This window comes from Bombina bombina, chromosome 7, assembly GCF_027579735.1.
Source record: "Bombina bombina isolate aBomBom1 chromosome 7, aBomBom1.pri, whole genome shotgun sequence".
Lineage (NCBI taxonomy): Eukaryota > Metazoa > Chordata > Amphibia > Anura > Bombinatoridae > Bombina > Bombina bombina.
The window spans coordinates 231,397,022-231,422,808 of NC_069505.1; the positions used below are offsets into that span (position 1 = coordinate 231,397,022).

At 34.6% G+C, this 25,787-nt stretch overlaps 1 protein-coding gene across 1 annotated transcript in view; it reads left to right on the forward strand.

Annotated features, from left to right (window-relative positions):
* Positions 1-25,787, forward strand: part of OTOG (otogelin) — a 576,525-nt gene that overhangs the window by 69,098 nt on the left and 481,640 nt on the right. The window contains 4 exon segments of the mRNA XM_053689346.1: positions 1,892-2,097; positions 13,769-13,902; positions 15,438-15,544; positions 16,730-16,839. Of these exon segments, the coding sequence (XP_053545321.1) occupies positions 1,892-2,097; positions 13,769-13,902; positions 15,438-15,544; positions 16,730-16,839 (557 nt within the window).

Genomic DNA, 25,787 nt, shown 5'->3' on the forward strand with positions numbered 1-25,787 from the left:
ACACATATAGAACATAAATATACACATATAGAACATAACAATACATATATAGATATAGAACATAAAGATACATATATAGAACATAAATATACATATATGGAACATAAATATACATATATAGACCATAAATATACATATATAGAACATAAATATACATATATAGAACATAAATATACATATATAGAACATAAATACACATATAGAACATAAATATACATATATAGAACATGAATATACATATATAGAACATAAATATACATATAGAACATAAATATACATATATAGAACATAAATATACATATATAGAACATAAATATACATATATAGAACATAAATATACATATATAGAACATAAATATACATATATAGAACATAAATATACATATATAGACCATAAATATACATATATAGAACATAAATATACATATATAGAACATAAATATACATATATAGAATATAAATATACATATATAGAACATAAATATACACATATAGAACATACATATACACATATAGAACATATACATATATAGAACATAAATATACATATATAGAACATAAATATACATATATAGAACATAAATATACACATATAGAACATAAATATACATATATATAGAACATAAATATACACATATAGAACATAAATATACATATATAGAACATAAATATACAAATATATAGAACATAAATATACATATATATAGAACATAAATATACATATATAGAACATAAATATACATATATAGAACATAACAATACATATATAGAACATAAATATACAAATATATAGAACATAAATATACATATATAGAACATTTTAACAGGATATTTAACTGACATTTTTATTCCTGTAAAATGTTTAATTATGCAATGAAAAAATTATTTGATGCACCTTCATTTTTTATTTTGTCTGCTTTTCCTTAAAGTGATGGTAATTTTTCTAGTTAAAATCATCTAATCTTCTTAAACCTATCTAATAGGTATTAGTCGCTATATTTTTAATTTAAAATGTATTATATTTAGTTAATAAATTTTAATTTTTACTTATCCGTTGCTTGATTTGTATGCTCCGTCCCCTTTACTATCTTCTCTTCTCATAGATATTTCTATCGCGGCTCCACCCGCAATAGAAATATCAATGATAAAGTGATGACCAATTGTGAACTATTACACTGAATATCTTTATTCCAAGGAACTGTGGGCAGATAGCTTCATAGTGAAAATATGCATGCGAGTAAGGAACGATCAGAAGCTGCATGATGTCACTAACGCATGCGCAAAGGAATTTAATTTTTTTTCTACCCGATGCGAAAATGCCAAAATGCCATGGATTTAATTGGACCACACGATTATCGTCAGGAAAAAAAAAAGTAGTTTGTCTCAGGGCTGTCGGCGGATAGCAATAAATAGTAACTATTGCGTTGAAAATAAAAGTATTAATAGTGAAAATTAAAAAATTTCATGACTTAAACTCATGTTTATTTTTTATTTTAGGATCGTATGAGAAGTAGACATTGCTTTCAATTTACCATCACTTTAAATGTAACTCTGAAAACTGTAATGTGTCCCTCTAAGGTGGCTAGAGTGCATTCTGTTGAATGTACATGCTGCACTGTGATTGGTTGATATGTGCAGGAGCTGCTTTATATCAGTTTCATGTTGGCAACAGCATATTTAGTATGTTAACACTGAGAAGGCTTTTCAAAGGATTGCAAAACTATGCACATTTTATCTAACAAAATGACCATTTTAGATCCTTTTTTAAAAGTTTTTTCTGTGTACAGATGCTTTGCAAAGCAGTAAATAATTTCTGATGCACAGATTAGTTAAATGTTTATTTAAGCCATGACCCATGTTGTATATAATGAATCTATTACTATGTTTCTAGGGTGGAACTCCCCTACACTGCTGGGAACTTGCAAATAAAGAGAATATCAGAATATGTAATGATCAGACGACAGAATGTTTTCACCTTGGCTTGGGACGGCAATACTTCCATATATCTCAAAATGAGCCCTGATTATGTAGGAAAAACACAAGGACTATGTGGAAATAACAATGGAATTCAGCAAGATGATCTTGTAACGAGTTATGGTAAGCAATACAATTAGCAAGTAGAAAATTCTACATCATCTTTTTTTTTATGAAATAGGAATTGATAGTTGTGACATTTAATTTATTTTATCACATTTATGGTGTTGCTTGTGAAATTTTCCTTACTTAACATACTTTTGTTGGTGTGGGTTGTACATTAAAAAGACATAAAAGTCAAATTAAACTTTCATGATTCAGATAGAGTGCACAGCTTAAAGAAAAAAAAAACAACTTCCCAATTTACTTCTGTTATGAAATTTACTCTGTTCTATTGTATCTTTTGTTGAAGGGCATACCAAGGTAGGTTTGGGAGAATGTATTATATTTCAGCAGTGTTTGCAACAATATGCATTTATGTAACAGTGTTGTACATTGTTGCAAACACTGCTGCCATGTATTGCTTGACGTGCATACACCTAAGCCTACATAGGTATGTTTTTCAAAAAAGGATTAACAAGATAATTAAGTAAATTTGATAGCGAAATTAAATGTCTACATTTTTTTTATGTTAGTATGTCTAATTTATAAAAGTTAAAGTTTTGCTTTTTACTCGATTTTATGGGGTGCAAATACACAAACTTTAGATTATGAACTTAGAACTTATGTTTTTACATTTGTCAGAAAGCTGATGTGAGCCTTTCATAGACATAATAAAAACGTAAAAGCATATGTGATGTATGTTATATTTGGTTGGGTTTTACAGGACCAGGTTATATTTTCTTGGGTCTGTGAGGTAGGGATGGGCGAGTGTTTTGCAACATACGAAAAATGAAACAAATTTTAACACATTTGTTCGTTCAAATTGAATTTCAAATGTTTACATAACATTCTAACATTCAATTTTCCAATGTTCGGTTTCAAATTTTACGATTACATTCGAAAATATTAGTTTTGAAAAATTTGAATGTATATTTGTAATAGTATTTTTAATGCTTGCTTTAAATGTAATATTTGAATGATGAAATATTCGAATTCGAAAAATTTGAATTTATATATTTGTAATAGTATTTCTGATGCTTTCTTTAAATGTAATATACGAATTATGAAATATTCTATATAGAAACATTGAAAATGATATATTTGTATCTATTATGTATCAATTTACTAGATTCCCTACCACATGAACTATTGAACCTCTGAATAGTATTTGTTAAATAGAATGTTAAATTCAAAATTTTGAATGTGGACATTTGATCTAATTAGAAACATTCAAATTCGAAAGAGACATTCGAAAACTGTAAATTGCATTCAATTATAGAATTTTTAATAAGATTCGATTTGTATCAATATTCAGATTTGTAATTTGAATTTCGGAAATAACATTTGTTCTAACATTCAAATTCGGAAATTTATACATTCACCCATCCCTACTGTGAGGGTTTTAATCTGGCTTGGCTTTACATACAGAATCAATTTTCAACCTGACAAATAGAAAATATAATGGGCTGACAGATACTCTTGGGGTCATTCGATCCACTACCCAGAGACTCCCCCAACAAGTGTTAAAGGTTTTTGCTGATGCCATATGAAATTCACACTGGGATCCCAGACCACCATTACCATACTTGAATGCAGGTATACACTTATCCCCTCCTCTATATCCTGCTATGCTTTATAAATAATTAATAGAGTCCGTTGGTAAGACCTGTTCCCAAACTCCAGGGCAGTGGATGGAAGGAAAAATGAATTATGTTTAACCTAACTGCTCCATTCAAAAGGACAGTTACGAGGAAGAACACAGATTTATATGCTCAGAAAGTCATTAATGAGTCATAATCAAATATCTCCTATCTTTAGCAAAGTTATTGCAGTTACTGGGAAGTGGATCCATTGTCATGAATATTCTCACAAAACCTTTGGAATTGAATGGAAATAAATGAGATGCACAGCACTGTAATAGAGTCATAAATATTATAACTTACATGAAATAAACCATTTACAGACCTGAGCTTTCATGTATCATGGGTTTTACTTGCTTGTTCCAAATAAGACCAATATTTAATCTTTTAACAGCTGAGTTTTATAGCTTACTGGAGTAGACCTTATTACATTCCACCAAATGGAAAATAAAATAATCTAAGCCTTACAGATCATAACAGTGCAGTATTAAAACTACTGCTAAATGCAAACCAAGATGTTATTAAATGTGGAACAAATGTTCCAATAAAAGTACAGAAAGGTGGATACAAACATTACAAAGAATGCTAACATAATTTCAAGGTGAGACCAACCTACTCAAGATGCTCCTAAATGTAAAGCGGTTACTCACATTTTAATATATGATTATGGAGAGCAAAACAAAGACTATTCAAGTCCCATCTTAAGCACAACCCATGCTCCTTAAAGGGACATGAAACCCAAAAAATTTCTTTCATGATTCAGATAGAGAATACAATTTTCAACAATTTTCCAATTTACTTCTATTATTTAATTTGCTTCCATCTCTTGTTATCCTTTGCTCAAAAGTTAATTGAGGCAAGCTCAGGGGCAGCAGAGAACCTAGGTTTTAGCGGTTGATTGGTGGCTGCATATATATATTGATTGTGATTGGCTCACCCATGTTTTCAGTTAGAAACTAGTAGTGCATTGCTGCTCCTTTAACAAATGATACCAAGCGAATAAAACAGATTAGATAATAGAAGTAAATTAGAAAGTTGTTTAAAATTATATTCTCTATCTGAATCATTAAAGAAATATTTGGGTTTCATATCCCTTTAATTGTTTTATAATATAACATGCAAACCAAACATAAGTGAATATGTGACCTCTGTCAACAAGCCCATCAGTGTATAAGAACATCAATCTTTATAAACCAAGTGACATCCAAACAATAAATAGACTTGGAGGTAAACTTCCACCTCACATCTTGTAGATCATTTTTGATTAACATTTAAGAAAAGATATCCCCAAGTACATTTGAATCAATGGATTAAAGCTACCTTCACAATATGCAGCAACATTCTTAGTTTGGCACCAGGTATATCCACTATGCTCTCCTCTTTGATGATTTGATCCACATAGGGCAATTAAGATTTAAATTAAAGCCAATCAATCTCTATACAATGGGACCCTTAAAAATAAACTATAATAAATTAAGAATCGATATTGGATACCTGTTTCACAACTGACTTTTATACTTTTAACTTAAATATTAAAAATATGAAAATGAGTTAAGCATTATTCTTTCAAAAGAAAAAGGGCATGATATTTTTATCTCTTCATTTAAGATATCCTTTTCAATACTCACAAAAGAAACAAACATTAAAATACTTGCATGGTGTTATTTCATATAATGGTTAACTGTCCCAAAAGATTGATATCAAAGTATTGGAAGCAACAGCAAATTGAGGTTTTAACGGAATGGTTAAATTTAATGTCTTACACTATTTGTCTAGATGAACATCAGTTTCCTATTAATGAGAAACAGGGCTATGCTGAGCTGATAGAATATTATTGGTCAACATTTAAAAAAAAAAAATTGCTTGATATTGGCAGAAAGTTGTCCCTCACAAATAGCAATATTCTCACGCTTTGTCCTTGGCAAATCTTTAGTTACTCCTATTTATAAAGAGGGAATTTACTTTTCCATTTTGTATATTCTTTCTGGTACTAGAAAGTCATTCCAAAACTATTATGATGAACTTTTTTGCAAGCTGTCTGTATCATTTTCAGATTTCTAAAACTTTCAGAATGTGTTTGGTTGCATTAGTGCACATTATGATATATGGTTTTAATTGTTAAATCTATTATTTGATGCAATGGTCCTAATGTTATGATTATTTATTTGTATATAACATTTAATGATGTACTTTTTATGATTTGTTTGCACTGCAGATGACAACATTTAGGTCTTGTTACTTCAGTTGTAAGATAACTATTTCTCCATCTAAAATATGTTATTTTAGCAAATCCTTCTTTATTATTTACTTTACTGTTTTTGTTAGAAAAGTTTAGTAAAAATATTACATTTAAAAAAGAATAGTTAAAAGTGGCAAATGGCAGCTAAGTAAATTAAAAAACATGAGATACAATACTTACTCCTCTCTTTATTTGTGTTCCATTTATAATGGGCTACAAATATTTCCAACCTGTTCCATTGTATACAGTGTTTATTGCTTGCTGTGTCCTCATCTGGCCTTGCCATTAATATGCTCCAGTGGCTGTTTTAGGGGGGTGGTGGTGCTATAGAAACCCATTTGTTTTTCTGTAGCACTTCCAGTCCTCAAATGTGCCAGCTGCGTGGAATTGGCAAGGTATTGGCTTTTTGTACGTGCTCTACAGATAGCAAGAAAGGAGGTAAAGGAGGGTGGGAAGGATTATAAAATATATTGGTAGTACAAGAGGAGGTTTCCCACTAGTATGAATTGCACCTAGCTGTGGTGGTTTCTTTGTTTATGTTGATTTAATACAGTGTTGAATAATTTCCCTTCATTGTCCTTTTGTACTTCATAATTGTGTGTCTTTTATAGTGGAGTCACTTCTCTCATTATAGATCCCATTCCATGTCTCAATCCACTTCAGAGTCCCTGAGTACCCTTAGTATTTAGCTTTGTGCTCAACTACTTTGTACCCCCAAAATATATGGTCTAGAATCAACACTGCTATGCTGCCACCAATCACTGGTTTTTATTGCACTATTATTCCCCCAAATACAAGGCTCCATTTATTAAAAGGTTTGCTCCCGGGAACCTTTCCACCTGGAATTGTGGTGAGCGTGCTCATCCACTGCTAGCATTTAACATTGCACAAGCAATTGCTGGGGCAACCACACCCTCGGTTCTTGCACAACCAATATCGCGAGAGCAGGGCTTGTCAATCATCCAAATCGGATCGGGATGATTTACCTCCACCACATTATGGAACTCACAATCATGAATTCATGAATGCTTGTTACAGTTCACAGGTTCCATAATGTAGGTGCAAGCACTTTTAAATTCCCTCTCGTGAATGAATTTGGATTTCATGTGCACATAGGCATGTCCCCTGTAAAAGCCTGATCATGAATGTGCAATGTCATTTAAGGGTCTCCTTGGGAGATACATTGTTAAAATCAAAGAAGATATTATAAGTCCTTTGCATAGAAACCCATAGTCACCATTTTGTTTTCAGCTCACACCAAAATGGAAATGGTGCTTTAACAAACAATAGTTTTAAATCTTGTAAAAAACAATACTTGTGAAATTTCAAAAGTGACCATATAGTGATAGAAATATGGGGCCCAGGCTGCCCTTTCTGACAACATATAAGATGCATTCAGAAGGTTTATCAGTGGTGCGGAAGGAAATGGATTACAATAGGCTCCTATGAAAGTTGAGATTAAGCAATCCCCTTTTAAAACACAATTTTAAAGACACCAGCACTGTTAGTGACAATTACGACAGTGTGAGTGAGACTTTTAATCAAACATTAAAATAAAAATTATAAACACACTATTTGCAGATGTTGGTTTCCTGAAATGACTTTTCTTCATATCCCCTTACCTGTACAGGATATCACTTAACACATATACATTTGTATATAAACAATGAATACAGCCTGTCTGATAGGGATGGATGGGGCTTTAATTCATCTATACTATGTATTTAATAAACCTCTAGAATGCCTCCTGTCTCACATTTCATTGTGTTTAGAACATGAGCAAGATAATAGACTGTTTGCAATTAGCTGTGAAATACAAAAAAAATGTCCAAAATGCTCTTTTGAGGACTTAGCAAGTGCCTAGAGGTGTTGAATTTACAGAAAGTGTTAAAAAGTTGCTAAAAAATGGATTGTGATCGTCAAAAACTTCTTGGGAGAAATAGAGCTTTTATCGAGGATCTGAAAACTCATTTGTGAGTGCAGAAATCAGCCAAAAATGTGCTATTGTACCTAAAAAGGAGCTGAAAAAGATGCTGCCAATAGATTGCGATTGAGGCCTATGTTCTTTACCTTTATCAGAAATAATAATTATGACATTTTAACTAAATGTATACTAATGAAAATACATGAATATATTTTACATTCATATTTACAATACTACAATATTATATTATCACCGTATTTATTATTGATAAGTTAAAGGGACAGTCTACCATAGAATTGTTATTGTTTTAAAAGATAGATAATCCCTTTATTACCCATTCCCCAGTTTTGCATAACCAACACAGTTATATTAATATCATTTTTACCTCTGTGATTACCTTGTATCTAGGAACCTTCTTCCAGCCCCCTGATCACATGGCTGTGACTGTTTAGTATCTATTGTCTTAAATTTAGCATTGTTTTGTGCTAAATCTGAAATAACCCCCTGTGCCTGAAGTGTTATCTATATGGCCCATGTGTACTTTCTGTCTCTTTGTGTTGAAAAGAGATTTAAAAAGCATGTGATAAGAGGCAGCCCTCAAAGGCTTAGAAATTAGCATATGAGCCTACCTATGTTTAGTTTAAACTAAGGATACCAAGAGAAAAAAAGCAAATTTGATGATAAAAGTAAATTGGAAAGTTGATTAAAATTAAAAGTCCTATCTGAATAATGAAAGTTTAATTTATACTAGACTGTCCCTTTAATTGCCTATATACATTATTACAAATATATAAAATATGTTTTATACAAATGTATTTAAAACTAATTTCTTGTTTTTTTTTAATTTTTTCTTTATTATATTTTACATGTAATTTAATGCTTTTCAAGAGGAATGGACGACTCCTACAAGCAGTACAAAACAGGGTAGTAACAGTTTTACAGCAGCATTGCAGGGAGAGACATAGCACACAGTTGCTAATTTAATTTTGCAACTAACATAAAAAATATGGAACATTGCTTTTTCTCATTGAAGTTACCAGGCTGCCACATTGGGCCCCATTTATTAATGGTCAGACAGTCAAGGTTGGCTTCTGTGAACCTGTCTGCTGCGTGTGCAATGCCGCCCCCTGCTAGTGCACAGGCAATTGCATGTGAGCAGAGACTTTCAATCATCCTGATGAGATTGGATCAGGATGATTTCATTCCGCCACATTTTAAGTTAGGTCTTAAGAACGCGACTACATAACTTGAAATTTAGGCTCATTCCCACAAGCCTGAAATCCTTGGGCCCTGAAGCTGCTTTCACAGCTTGTTAAATGTGGCCCACTGTAGCAACCCCAGTATGATGCTTGCAGGCTACCAATTGTATCCTCAGTTCTTCAGCATTGGTGGAGAATTGCTGCTACTTTTAGCAACAGGATATAGGTCCAAGTGTTAAGGGCTACTTAAAAGTTTCATACCAGATTGTTATGGATTTGGTAAAAGGCACTTGATAATAATAATAATAAAATAGAAGTTTAAAATATTTTACCCTGTTGATTATGATGTTGCTTAATGATTTGATTGTCAGATTGTCACGCTGATGCTCCGGTTCCTTTTACAGGTAATAAGGTACCTTAGTTGTAACAGTTTTAACAAACATTACAGATTACAGTCACCTTGGCCAAAGCTTAACAGGATCTCACAGCCTATTACATCAGTACGTTTGGAGTTCCCATGTCTTTGGCCAGGGCTCAGACAGGAACACAGGCTAGAAAAATACATTAGCTAGTTGTGTTCTGTTAAATAACCTCCTGTCCCTATGGACCACATTGTTTGCTTAGCTCACTGATTTCTTGGCATTCAACATCATTCTGCATTCTCCAGATGCCCGGGCATTTGAGGGAAGCTCTGGAATAACCTTTTGGCCTTGAATATTTACACTTAGGTCCTAGGCCAGAGAAAGATAGCTATATGGAAAATACTGTCTTGCACCAGGACTTCCTGGCCCTGCACACAATCTTGGTGTTTAACTCTTCTTGAGGAAGCTTTTCCAGTTTTTCTCTTGTTGACTGTTCTGTTCAGTCACTGTTCTTACCTATTTGGTATAATATAGTATTATTTATGCCCTGCCATTATCACTAATATTTGTCTTGTTGCTTAGTTTTCAGTTCTATATATATTTTACTCAATCTTCTTTCTGTTAACAGAACACTTTAAAGCAAACATGTCCTAATTTGTTAGTGCGTGAAATCTGTGCATTACTGATCATAGCATAAAATAAAGGTTAATCACAATCCAATCCAATGATATTCTACAGAACGCTAAAGTCTAATAGAATTGTTTGTACATAAATCTAAGTTTTTCTAAGAGATTGTGATCAACCTGATGCGTTTATCACCCACAGAAGGATTAAACATATATGTTCTGCTCATGAGCTGCAAGCATTGCAGCCCACAATCAGAACATGGCTGATGAATTAATCAGGTAGCAGCTTTAGCTAGCAGCCAATTACTGACTATATCCTTATTATTCACAAGCTGCAGTGTGGTTCCTGACTGAGGTTTTACCTGTGCGTTTAACCCCTTGATGAGGGCTAAACACATATGTCGTGTTAAAATCACTAGTGTTTGCATCTTAGGTCAGCTAACAGTCAACAGCTTATGGGAACTATAACGCTATCCATCAGTTTGCAAAGCTGCTATATATTTATTTTGCACTCGCTAACATAATCCAGTCGAAAATCTTTTCCAGCTCTCGTTAATTAATTTACACAAAATTTATTTAGAGCTCTTTAACGTATCTCATTTTGTTGAAAGCTATCTTGAATAGTCTCACACGCCTTGAAGTAAAGTTGCAAAATGCCCTTTATGACTGATATTTCAAAATATGAAACACATTGTAAACATGCACATTCATTAAAACATAATAAGTCCATAAGAATAATGTTGAGTTTAATATTTTACATATGAAAGATATCTATAAAAAGGAATATGTAATAATTTAGTATTTTTTTAAATAACTGAATATTATTTTTAAAGCAATCATCTATTATATGTGTATTTAAAACCATAAAGCTAAATGTATTTAGTTAATACATATATAATTATAAATATGCATATCGGTTGTGGCTTACTCAATCACAGGTGAGGGTTCAAAGTGTAACACCAGTCTTTTTCACCATCCTAATAGAGTTGCTAAGCAACATAATCCGCAATACTAATTTTCCTGGAAAAACTACTAAATTGTTGGGAATTAAATAAAACTACTGGGGAGGGCTATGCTTAACACCTTACAACATATTTGTGTATTTGTAAAATGTAATCAGGAAGTATGTAAATTGCCTCTAACAATTTTTTTTCTTCTGCTGAATAGTTTAACACTTTACTCCTCAAACGTGTAAAATCCCTAGTTTGCTAGTGCAAGTAATGTCAGAATTACATGTTCTAATTAATTAAACCATGCAATATTTTACTTCAAGGTAAATTTACTATCTATCTATCTATCTATCATCTATCTATCTATCATCTATCTATCATCTATCTATCTATCTATCTATCTATCTATCTATCTATCTATCTATCTATCTATCTATCTATCTATCTATCTATCTATCTATCTATTTATCTAATCTATCTATCTATCTATCTATCTATCTATCTATCTATCTATCTATTATCATCATCATATATCTATCTATTGGTAATTGTGACTAATATAATTTACAGTTACAGGGGGGTGTATATGGATTTTTTTTATTGTGTTGCAGACATTTTTTTGGTTGTAGAAGGTTTAATACGATGTTATGAAGTGTCAGTGGGACACTAGGTAGCTAGAGTTTTCCAGGATCTGAAAATAAATAACAACCACTTTATAATGCTGCTGCAAAACCCTAGGTGTGAGTCCCATAGACATTAATAGTTATTATTTACCTGCTCCTGACAATCTGCTACTGGGATTTGTTTTTTTATATAAAATTATTATTAAGTTCCTTCTTGACAGCTATTTAGTAGTTTGCATACAATAAATAATGAGGGTAATGTTTTCTTCTCCTAAGGCTTAAAGGGACATTATTATGTAAGAATTTTATGTTTGTTTTAGCTTTTAGTTAACCTTTTCATGCAAGAATATTTTACATGTTTAACAGTTGCTCTTTCATATACATCATTGAAAAAATAAGTAATATATCCCTTTAAAAACATATTAAGCTAGTAAAGGATTAATCCAGACTCAGTGATGCACAGCTAAATATGTTATTTTTAATGTACTTTGTGATGGTTAAAGGGACATAATAACCAATTATATTTTTCATGATTAAGAGAGGGCATACAATTTTAAACAAACATCTAATTTACTTCTATAATCAAAAATCTGTTTAAAATTGTATGCTCTATCTGAATCATGAAATAAAGAAAATTGTGTTTTATGGCCCTTTATTAAACAAAAGCAATCTTGTAGATTGATTTTTTTTATATCTTACACTAGTTGATAAGCCTGCCCAGAGGGCAGTGTGTGTGTTAAAAATGAAACCCTCAAGCTACAAAAAATAAAAAAGTAAAAATACAGAAAAAAATAAACAAAGCTATCCAAAATAATAAAATTAAACCTAAACTAATACCCCTATAAAAATAAAAAATCCCCCCCCCCAAATAAAAACACCCTCTAATCTAATGCTAAACTACCAATAGCCCTTAAAAGGGCTTTTTGTAGGGCATTGCCCTAAAGAAATGAACTCCTTCACATTAAAAATAAACAAAGTCCCCCCTAACAGTAAACCCCCCCCACCCACCAAACCCCCCAAAACTAACTAATAAACCTAAACTACCCATTGCCCCTAAAGGGGCATTTGTATGGGCATTGCCCTTAAAAGGGCATTCAGCTCTTTTGCAATTTGCCCCCAAAAAAAAACCCTAATCTCATTTTTGGGCAAATTGCAAAAGAGTTGAATGCCCTTTTAAGGGCAATGCCCATACAAGTGCCCCTTTAGGGGCAATGGGTAGTTTAGGTTTATTAGTGTAATTGTTTTTTTTGGGGGGGTTTGGTGAGTGGAGGGTTTTACTGTTAGGGGGGACATGGTATATTTGTAAGGTAAAAGAGCTGATTTCCTTAGGGCAATACCCTACAAAAAGCCCTTTTAAGGGCTATTGGTAGTTTAGCATTAGATTAGGGTTTTTTTTATTTGGGGAGCTTTTTTATTTTCATTGGGATTAGGTTTAAATTTTTTATTTTAGATAATGTTGTTTATTATTTTTTTTGGAATGTTAGCCTTTTTTATTTTCTGTAATTAGATTAATGTAATGTATTTTTTTTTTATTTTCTATTGTAATGTAATCATTTTTTTATTGTAATTAAGGGGTTCATTTAGGGGGTATTAGGTTAGGGGGCTTAGTCAAAAATTAGTTTTTTTGCATTGTGGGGGTTGGCGGTGTAGGAGTTAATAAGTAAATTAGGTTTAATGCATTGTGGGGGGTTGACGGACTAGGGGTTAATAGATATATTAGGTAGTTTGCGATGTTGTGGTTGGCGGATTTAGGGGTTAATAATTTTATTAGATAGTTGTTGTTTTTTTTAATACTTATTGTGGGCGGTTAGTTTTTTTTTGTAATGCTCCGTTTGCTTTCGCTGCATCCCGGTGGATTCCGAAAATGGCAGGATGGCATCCAGGTGAATTCTTTTGGCTGCGCGCGCCGCCAACAATCTGTTGGCTGCCTCTCGCTGCCAACATTCCATTCAGGATGCGTGCGCAACTGGCGACAGTGACGGAAAAACGCAATTATAGTATAGATATAAAAGAGCAAAGCTATAACTTCTCCCTTTTATATTCCAGGACATTTAGTAATTCATTAAATGTACATTTTTAGGTGTAAATGTGTGGTAGTCATTAAATATAGTTTGTACGTATCATTCCAGGGAGACTAACAGAAAATCTTGAAGAATTTGTAAATAGCTGGATAGAAAATTCGCCACATGAAGCATTTATACACGAAGATATTCCTGCTCCTAATGAACCACCGTGTCTGAGATACAGTCAGCAAGAAAAGCAGGTAACAAAGCACAAACCATTTTACTGTGACTATAGTGTGTGTTATTATGTTTGAAAATTCTTTATGACATTTTATAATCACAATTATATGTCAAAAAACACTTTGCAATATGCATTCAATATTTATTTTGCCCCCCTTTTCTGTATTTTTCTTCATTATTATTATTATTTATTTTTTAAACAGATGAATGATCCCTGGTTGTCTTTACATATAATGCAAACATAAGCTAAAAATTGTAGTGGTGGAAGGTTCAGGGATGTAACAGGTTTTCCGGTACCACTGATTTAGCAAGTGCTGTATATCTATTTAGTTTCAATCTGTCTGTAAAGGGACATGAAACCCACCATTTTTCTTTCATGATTCAGATAAAACAGACAATTTGAAACAACTTTCCAATTTACGTTTATTATCTAATTTGCTTTGTTCTCTTGGTATCTTTTGTTAAAAAGGCTACCTAGGTAGGCCTAGGAGCTGGGAGCTAGCTGCTGATTGGTGGCTTCACACATATGTTTCTTGTTATTTGTTTTCAGCTAGCTCCCAGTAGTGTATTGTCGCACCTTCAATAAAGAATACCAAGAAAATGAAGCAAAAATGATAATTGAAGTAAAATGAAAAGTTGTTTAAAGGTACATGTGCTATCTAAATCAGAAAATAATATTTTGGGATTTTATGCCCCTTTAACTCTATGATCACCTGAGAGTTACACATTTTGCAGAACTCTCTGCGACCCATGCTCAAGTGCAAGGGACAGTGACATCAAACATAAAAAAGAGAACAAGCAGAAAAACAGAAATAGTCTGGGCTTTTTCATCTCTGTACACACATTAACCAAAGCATTTTAATGAGGCTGGAAACATTTTAGTGAGATGTATTTATGCTTAAAGAGACTCTTAAGTCAAAATATATTTTTCTGATTTAGAAAGTACATTCAGTTTTAAGATATATATACTAGTCTGTGATTGGTTGATGTCTGTCACATGATACAGAGGGCCTGAAATGGGAGAAAAAAATAAGTTTGTCAGAATTATTTTTACGGTTTATTTGAAATTCAGAGTAGGTTTTAAATCATTGTCTTTTTGTTATGCACTTGTTAACTATGCAATTCTACTGTATTGAGTGGTCCTTTAAATTTCATTGGCATAATATATTTCAGAACTAAATTAAGAACTCTTCTATTTAAGAGGATTTTTTGTTCTCCATCAGCTTAGAGCTCGATCCTTATCCAACATGAATTTTACTTTGAGCCTCCATAGAAGTCTGTTATGTGAGGAAATTAACTTACCCGTGATATCCATCATGCAGATGTTGTAATGCATAAGATTATAGCTCATGTGATTAAAAATAACGTTGTACATGAAACGGAATGGATTGTGCTAGAGTGATGTTAATGCACTATAGAGAAAACATTCTTGCTCTCTAATGTGTTCAAAATAATTTCTATATATGGATGTCTTATGAATTGTTGTATATAATGCTGCAATAAGTGGCTTAAGTACACCAGGAATGTAATCTTCTGTTTCCGTCTGTCTCTTTAGATGGTGCATTCTTTATGTAGTATACTGTTACAGTCACCGTTCCAGGGCTGCCATGATTCAGTGAGTCCTTTCCCTTTCATGGCCAGCTGTGCAAATGATCTTTGTATGTAAGTAAGATGTTAGCAGTCTAGATACAACTACTTACCTGCTATTCTTTTAACACATTTTTGACATAAACAACTTATTTTTCTCATGTTGTCAAATTAAAATGTTACATTGTTATTGCTTTTTTGATGTCTGATTTGGTAGGAAGTACATTTTTGTTAACTTGACATGGAAGTCAAATTTAGAGTTTTGTGATTCAGATAGAGCTTACAAGTTATAGAGTGCCCAGTTAATAAAAAATAAATACTTTAAATTAATTAAATTTTATCAGTTTTATCTCTTTTTCTTTTTTCTTTCTTTTAAGGATACTTAGTTAATTTCCATTAGAGCATATTGATTTAGAGTGTGAATATGACTTGTGCTCTATGTAAAACATTGTTACAAACTTTGGGTTGATTCTTACCTTTCCGATCCTGTTAATCTGCGGCTTTTCTTCAGTATTCATCTTAATTTTAGATAAAAATCTGGCCAAAATGGAAAATTAAGTTCTCTTTATTAATTAAAAAAAAACTTTTAAAATACTAAAAGTTAAATAAAACTCATTGATCAAACATGTTCAGTATACCCATCATGCCCATAAACAACACAGTATTTAGATTGTTTTACACATCATAAATACCGACTGTACAACATACACAAGGACTCCACTAACCCCTATAACCAGTGATCGGTAAAATTGGAGATTGTGATCACTTTGCTAACAAAACAAAATGAAGGTACCAAGAAAATGAGATAGATTTGATAACAGAAGTATTTTTTGTCAAGCTGTATGCTTTATATGAACCACAAAAGTTACATTTTACTAAAACCTACCTCAGTATGCTCTCATGGAAAGAAGTTTTAATAAAGAATACTAAGTTAATCTGATAATAGCTTGAAGCTTTGTATTTTTAGAAGATAAATAACAACTAATATTGGTCACAGTTTTTTCTAAATTAACATAACAAGTAAATATTCAAAAAGTAACATCAAATGTTACATTACATATTTGCACGTTTATATTCCTTCTACAGAAACATTTGTATGACATAACGTATGACAAGGAATTCACCCGTCCCTAATGATAAATAGTTTGCTTGTAAAACTCCAAAATATTAGAGTTTGTACACTTCTGTTTTGTCCTTTTTTTTGAACACTCTTTTTATTTAAAGTGGCATCACTAAGTCTGTGCTTTATTTCTCTACAAGGTCAGAGGGTAATAATGCAACCTGGTGCAGAGCACTGACTGAATATGCACGAGTTTGTGCACAAGCCGGACATCCTCTGCATGGCTGGAGAAATACAGTGAGGCAGTGTGGTATGTAATCAGTTAACCCAAATTCATCAAATCTCAATCATTTTCTTTGTGCATGTGAAATGAGTAGTCTACACTACTTCTGCAAAATATAAACCTGCCTATTTCTCTTCCCTTTCTGGGCTTTCTCTCCAACTCACCGTACAACAGATTCCTTAGCTCTAATGATAGTAACAACTTACTAAAAACTTTCTAAAATTACAGTAAATTTGCATTAACTAAAATAGGGAATGATTAAAATCCTTTAGAAAAGCTTTTCAAATGATTTAGCTACAGAAATGCCCAAAGACGTTAATGGTGAATTTTGTAGGAAAATCATTTGATCAATCCCATAGACAACTATTTTTTTTTTTTTTGAATCAGCTTTATTGAAAAAGTAATAAAGGTAAAGTTACAGGTTATGGAGACGCAGCTCCATGTTAATACATGTAAAGTAAGGCACAACATGTTAGATATGAAGCTAATTCAGTTTTAACTAACTTAACATTGAACTGGGCTGGGGCAACTGTCACTTAACCATATAATTTGACTCTCGAAAAAACCCTGTAAAGGAAGTTATTTATAAGTGCCCTTCCCTTCCGTTTATTTATACTACTGTTTGACTGAAGGGAAATACCAACCCACAGGTAAGCCTGGTTCTCCATAGGGCTGATGCTAAACACCAAACCCATCTAGTCATCTTTAAGGTATGCTTCCCATGATGATAAGATTTCCGAATACACCTCCATTCTGTCAGTTTTTAAGTAATACAGTTCCTCTAGGTGGATTAGTTCTGATACCCTTTGTACCCACATTTCTATAGTAGGAGGGTCTTTTGATCTCCAATTTTTGGCTATCAAAAATTTTATGCTGTTTGACATTATGAAAAATAGTTTGAGGGAGGGTTTATGTTTTATTTTTGGGGGTTTGTTTAACAACCAAAGCAAGGGATCTAGCGGGAATTGTGTTTCAAGTATGTCCTCTATTTCAGAAATAACTGATCTCCATAAGTTTTGGATGGCAGTGCACCACCACCACATGTGGGCCATACCACTGTTAACATGGCCACAGCGCCAGCATTTGTTTTGGGATTTGTGAAATAGTCGGTGTAGTTTTTGCGGTGTGTAGTACCACCTATGGAGTAGTTTTAAGTTAATTTCTGTAGTAGACATAGAGATGGAGGTGTTAAGTGTTGTGCTGATTATCTGTGATCTTGTGTGTTGTGGAATTATTATTCCCAGGTCCCTCTCCCAACTCTCCATGTATGGGACAAGGTACCCCGGGAAAGGTGTAATCAATATCTTATATATCAGTGATAAGGTGTGACGGATTGGGGGCGTTCTTATACATAATTGCTCGAATGTAGTCAGAGGTCTAGTCATATTTGGAGATTGCTTATGAGTTGTGAGGAAGCTGTGTATCCGTCTGTATGTAAACCAGTTAGCTAAACAGGAGAAGCCTTGTTGTATTAAAGCCGTCTGTGGTTTGATCTGTTCATTTTGAACTACCCAACAGGCTGGGAAGTCATGGAGGTGGGAGGGGTATGAATGTTTATTTATGCTCGGCCCTAGGTCAAGTTCACCATTTTTTATGAGAGATGTTAATGGCGAGGGTCTGGAGGAGAGATTCGGAAACAGGGTCAATGTTCTATTCCATACTTTATAAGTTTCTGCAATGATAACAACCGACCGGAAGGTTATATCTTCATAACATGTCTACAAACTGGTTTGTCAAGGATGTCTGACAAAGTTGTTCTCACTCAGATGGTAGATGGTTAACGCTGCGGAATCTTTTGGCTCTCTACTAATAAATGGTAATAATAATGATTGGACACAATTAATGCCTGAATGTCACCTTCTGAATGTCATTACTATTCTTATGAAGTGCTGTTCAGGGATGAAACATTAATTGTGAGCTGTAAATGTGGTATGTGTTCTAGATATGTGCATTCATTTTCAGATGAATGCACATTCGTCACAAAAATGGGATTTTAATTTTCATAAACGAAAATCTAAATGAATGCACCAACTAAAATTAAAGAAATTGAAAAATACTTACAAAAATGCTTCAGTATTCATTTGTTTCCTTTTTTTAATGGTTAAATAATTAACGCACCGGAGGGTGCGCTAACCCAATCCTCTGCTTGCCAGAGCCCTGTCCACCCTAACAGGAGGCTGAGTGCACTAGGATCCCAGGAACTCTACTATAGTTAGCACAGCCGGTGCTCTTGAAAGAAGAAGATCAGGTCGGGTTAGCGCACTCTCAACAGCACATTAAAGGGACAGTCTACACCAGAATTTTTATTTTTTTAAAAGATAGATAATCCCTTTATTACCCATTCTCCAGTTTTGCATAACCAACACAGTTATAATAATATACTTTTAACCTCTGTGATTATCTTGTATCTAAGCCTCTGCAAACTGCCCCTTTATTTCAGTTCTTTTGACACACTTGCAGTCTAGCCAATCAGTGCCTGCTCCCAGATAACTTCACGTGCACGAGCACAGTGTTATCTATATGAAATACGTGAACTAACACCCTCTAGTGGTTAAAAACTGTTAAAACGCATTCTGAAATGAGGTGGCCTTCAAGGTCTAAGAAATTTGCATATGAACCTCCTAGGTTAAGCTTTCAACTAAGAATACCAAGAGAAGAAAGCAAAATTGTTGATAAAAGTAAATTGGAAAATTGTTTAAAATTACATGCTCTATCTTAATCATGAAAGTTTATTTTGGCCTAGACTGTCCCTTTAAGATAAGTATTTTTAGCTACAGGTGAACATTTCACCTATAGCTTTGAAACATTTACATTCATTTAATGAAAAAAAACGTCAATGTTTAATGAAAATTCGATTTTCCTTTAAACTAAAAAAAAAACATAAAGTGCAGGCACCAAATATTCATGGAAACAAATTTCCTCGCATATCCAAAATGAAAATTTTGTCTGAAATGAAAATTTAGTCTGTATCCAAAAAACTTAAGTCTATAATGCATCGCTTGCTAAGCTTCTTTATTATCCCCAACAGTTATCAGACTAACAACATACAAAAGCGCTTCTCTTCTCCCATCATCTCCATGTAATATTTCCTCTGTCATCATCTGCTCCTCACCTGCCACATTAACCTTATCATGCCCACAATTGTCTTTATCTCTCATGTAAAATAACTCTCACTATTTCCTTACTGCTCCAACAACTGTATAAAGCTACCTATACCACTGCTGCATGACTATTGGAGCCACTTTTTGTTAGTTTATTTTTCAGATTAAAAAATGCTGCCTCTCTCAAATATACAACCTCCAGAATTACTTAAATTTGCCTTATTCTCCCAGAAGACACTTGGAAACATTTGGCTCATCATCTTTTCAGATGATTAGTAATATATTTTATGTACCATCATAACTAGACTTGTGCAGCTAAACACTAAAGAATAAACCCATACAAACAATGTAAATGTTTTTTTGCTTTGCAGGTGGAAAAGTTCACTTAAAGCCATATACTTACCTCTAGTGCGCTGGAGAGCCACGCTAATTCCAACCGTTCTTCACAGAGTCCTGGGCCACGCTAATAGGAGTCTTAGCATGACGGATCTCAGAGCCTGCACTTCCTCTTTTAATGCAAGCTCTGGAACCCACTGCGCTAAGCCTCCTAATAGACTGTCCTGGTGCTCTGTGAAGAAGGGCCAGGAATAGCGCATCTTTCCAGTATGCTAGATGTATTAACCCTTTAAAGCTAAATTTAATAGAAACAAAAGAATACTGACATATAATAAAACAATATATGTGTTTTCATCACAAATTCACATTCATAATGAAAAGAATGCACAAGCCTAATCCTTTAGACAGACCTGTTTCATACATTTTAATTAATTAATCCCCATATTATTTAAGAATTAAACACAAGTTTCTGATGGTTTTAATTAGAAATCGATTCTATATTCTGTTCATATCCCCTATCGATCTTTCTTCTGTCTCTAATGCCACCCATGTTTTTAATTAACTTTTATGATCACAGAAATTATTCCATGCATCTAAGTATATATACTGACCTGCTTTGAAGATTATGGTTATACTGAGGGCCTCAATTCTCTAAAGCACTAACCTAAGGCAACATTTTTTTTTTAAGTTCTATGAGGTCATTTACAAGATTCTGTAAATGCAAATTTGACTTTGAGTGCTGCATATCTACCCAAATAATATATCCTTAATATCTGTAGGTGAAGGGGAGACACATAGATTACAGTATAGTGCTCAATTAAATTAGAGGCTTAAAAGGGTATTTAAGCCCCAATACGGAAGCATGCATTACAATGTGTAGTCAAAGTAAGCAGCAGAATGTGAATTTAAATTACACATTTCTCTTGTTAAGTGTATCCAGTCCACGGATCATCCATTACTTATGGAATATATTCTCCTTCCCAACAGGAAGCTGCAAGAGTCCACCCACAGCAAAGCTGCTATATAGCTCCTCCCCTAACTGCCATATTCAGTCATTCTCTTGCAAGCCTCAACATAGATAGGAGGTTGTGAGAGTCTGTGGTGCTTTCTACTTAGTTTATTCTTCAATCAAAAGTTTGTTATTTTTAAATGGCACCGGAGTGTGCTGTTTATCTCAGGCAGTATTTGGAAGAAGAATCTGCCTGCGTTTTTCTATGATCTTAGCAGACGTAACTAAGATCCATTTGCTGTTCTCACACATTCTGAGGAGTGAGGTACTTCAGAGGGGGAATGGCGTGCAGGTTTTCCTGCAGATAAGGTATGTGCAGTAAAATATTTTTCTAGGAATGGAATTGACTAAGAAAATACTGCTGATACCGAAGTAATGTAAGTAAAGCCTTAAATGCAGCGATAGCGACTGGTATCAGGCTTATTAATAGAGATACATACTCTTGTAAAAATGTGTTTTAAAACGTTTGCTGGCATGTTTAATCGTTTTTTAACGTACATTGGTGATAACACTGTAATGTTGGTATAGCCTTAAATGCAGTAAAAGCGACTGGTATCAGGCTTATTAATAGAGATACATACTCTTGTAAAAATGTGTTTTAAAACGTTTGCTGGCATGTTTAATCGTTTTTTAACATATGTTTGGTGATAAAACTTATTGGGGCCTAAGTTTTTTCCACATGGCTGGCTTAAATTTTGCATAGAAACAGTTTCCTGAGGCTTTCCACTGTTATAGTATAAAAGTTACAGTTGGTGCAGTTAAAATTACAAACAGTGACATTCAGCTTCCCTCAGCAGTCCCCTGCATGCTATAGGACATCTCTGAAGGGCTCAAAAGGGCTTCAAAAGTAGGAGCTGTTATGACTGTTTAAAACATATTTTTCGTTTTGTTAATCTGTTTTTTGTATTAAGGGGTTAATCATCCATTTGCAAGTGGGTGCAATGCTCTGCTAACTTGTTACATACACTGTAAAAATTTTGTTAGTTTAACTGCCTTTTTTCACTGTTATTTCAAATTTTGGCAAAATTTGTTTCTCTTAAAGGCACAGTAACGTTTTATATATTTGCTTGTTAACTTGATTTAAAGTGTTTTCCAAGCTTACTAGTCTCATTATTAGTCTGTTCTAACATGTCTGACATAGAGGAAGCTCTGTGTTCATTATGTTTTAAAGCCATGGTGGAACCCCATCTTAGAATGTGTACCAGATGTACTGATTTCATGTTAAACAATAAAGATCATTTTTTGTCTTTAAAAACATTATCACCAGAGGATTCTGTCGTGGGGGTAGTTATGCCGACTAACTCTCCCCACGTGTCAGACCTTTTGACTCCCGCTTTAGGGACTCACGCTCAAATGGCGCCAAGTACATCAAGGGCACCCATAGCGTTTCTTTACCAGGGGATTCTGTCGAGGGGAAAGTTATGCCGACTAACTCTCCCCACGTGTCAGACCCTTCAACTCCCGCTTCAGGGACTCACGCTCAAATGGCGCCAAGTACATCAAGGGCGCCCATAGCGTTTATTTTACAAGACATGGCAAAGGTGGTGAATAATATTCTGGCAGCAGTATTAGTCAGACTACCTGAAATTAAAGGAAAGCAGTTAGCTCTGGGGGTAGATACAGAGCATACAGACGCTTTAAGAACCATGTATGATACTACCTCACAATATGCTTAGTCTGTGGGTGATTTTTTTTTTTTTTGACTCAGGGAAGATGATTTAACCTGATTCTGATATTTCTACATTTAAAATTTATGCTTGAGAACCTCCACTTGTTGCTCAGGGAGGCTTTGGCTGCTCTGAATGAATGTGTACAATCGCAGGGCCAGAGAAATTGTGTAGACTGGATAAATAATATGCAGTGCCGGTGTGTACTGATGTTTTTCCAATACCTAAAGAGGTTTACTAAAAAAAAAAAAAAAAAAAAAAAAAAAATTTTTTAATAAGGAATGGGATAGACCAGGTGTGCCGTTCTCTTCCCCTCCTATTTTTTAGAAGAATGTTTTCTAATAGTTACCACCACACCGGACTTCTGGCAGACAGTTCCTAAGGTGGAGAGAAGAGTTTCTACTCTAGCTAAGCGTACCACTACCTCTGACGAGGACAGTTGTGCTTTTTAGATCCAATGGATAAAAAATGTTTATTCAACAGGGTTTTATCCTGCAGCCCCTTGCATACATTGCTTCTGTCACTGCTGCTGCAGCGTTCTGGGTTGAGTCTCTTGATGAGGCTTTACAGTTAAGCGACTCCATTGGATGAATATATTTGACAAGCTTATGCTAGCCAATTCCTTTGTTTTCTGATGCCTTGTTCATTTGACTAGACTAACGGCTAAGAATTCTGTTTTTTACTATACTGGCGCGCAGAGCGCTATGGCTTATATAATGGTCAGCTGTCGTGACTTTAATAAATAAGCTACTTAACTTCCCTTCAAGGGGCAGACCCTATTCGGGCCTGGTTTGAAGGAGATTATTGCTTATATCACTGGAGGAAAAGGTCATGCCCTTCCTCAGGATAGGTCTAAATCAAGGGCAAAAAAAAAAAAAAAAAAAAGTCTAATTTTCGTACCTTTTAAAAACTTCAGGGCAGGTGTGGCATCCTCTTCCTCTAAGGCAAAACAAGAGGGAATTTTTGCTCAGTCCAAGGCGGTCTGGAGACAATCGGACCTGGAACAAAGATAAGCAGACCAAGGAGCCTGCTGCTGCCTCTAAGGCAGCATGAAGGAACGGACCCCTATCCGGTAACGGATCCTATAGGGGGCAGACTTTCATTCTTTGCCCAGGAGTGGACAAGAGATGCCCAGGATCCCTAGGCATTGGAATTTATATCCCAGAGATATCTTCTGGATTTTAAAGATTCCCCCCCAAAAAAAGGGGAGATTTCGCCTTTCACAATTATCTGCAAACCAGATAAAGAAGGAGGCATTCTTACATTGTGTACGAGATCCATCCAGTTCCAAGAGAGGAACAGGGACAGAGTTTTTACTCAAATCTGTTTGTGGTTCCCAAGGAGAGGGAACCTTCAGACCTATTTTGGATCTAAAGATCTTAAACAAAGTCCTCAGAATTCCGTCATTTAAGATGGAAACTATTCGTACCATCTTAACTATGATCCAGGAGAGTCAATAGAGGACTACAATGGATTTGAAGGATGCTTATCCTCACATTGTGATGCATAAAGATCACCATCGTTTTTCAGGTTTGCCTTTCTAGACAGGCATTACCAGTTTGTAGCTCTTTCCTTTTGGATATCTACAGCCCCAAGAATCTTTATGGAGGTTCTGGGGTCGCTTTGGCGGTCCTTAGACCGCGGGGCATAGAAGTGGCCCCTTATTTAGACGACATCCTGATACAGGCGTCAAACATCCAAATTGCCCAGTCTCATACGGACGTAGTACTGGCATTTCTGAGATCACATGGGTGGAAAGTGAACAAGGAAAGAGTTCTCTATCCCCAATCTCAAGGGTTTCCCTCCTAGGGACTCTGATAGATTCTGTAGAAATGAAAATTTACCTGACGGAGTCCAGGTTGTCAAAGTTTCTAAATTTCTGCCGTGTTTTTTTCATCCCATCCGCGCCCTTCGGTGGCTCAGTACATGAATGAAATCGGCTTAATGGTAGCGGCAAGGGACATAGTACTGTTTGCACGTCTACATTTCAGACCGCTGCAACTATGCATGCTCAGTCAGAGGAACGGGGATTACACAGATTTGTCCCCCTGTTAAACCTGGACCAAGAGACCAGAGATTCTCTTCTCTGGTGACTATGTCGGGTCCATCTGTCCAAGGGTATGACCTTCCGCAGGTCAGATGGGACAATTGTTACAATAGATGCCAGCCTTTTAGGTTGGGATGCAGTCTGGAACTCCCTGAAGGCTCAGGGATAGTGGACTTAGGAGGAGACCCTCCTTCTAATAAATATTCTGGAACTGGGAGTGATATTCCATGCTCTTCAGTTAGCAACTCTGAGGTACATCATACTCAGTCGGACAATATACACGACTGTGGCTTACATCAGCCATCAAGGGGGAACAGAAGTTCCCTAGCGATGTTAGAAGTCTTACAATAATTTACTGGACAGAGACTCACTCTTGTCTATCAGCTATCCATATCCCAGGTGTTGAGAACTGGGAGGTGGATTTTCTAAGTCGTCAGACTTTTCTTCCGGGGGAGTGGGATTTCCTCCGGAGGTCAAGACCAAGCAGGAGAGGGCTTTGGTGTTTTTGACAGCGCCTGCGTAGCCACGCAGGACCTGGTATGCAGATCTGGTGGACATGTCATCCTTTCCATCACGGTCTCTGCTTCAGAGACAGGTCCCTCTACCTCAGGGTCCTTTCAACCATCTAAATAGAATCAATCTGAGATGGACTGCCTGGAGACTGAACGCTTGATGTTATCAAAGCATGGCTTCTCCGAGTCAGTCATTGATACCTTAATACAGACATGAAAGCCTGTCTCTAGGAAAATTGAACATAGATATGGTGTAAATATCTGATTGTTATGAATCCAAGGGTTACTCATGGAGTAAAGTCT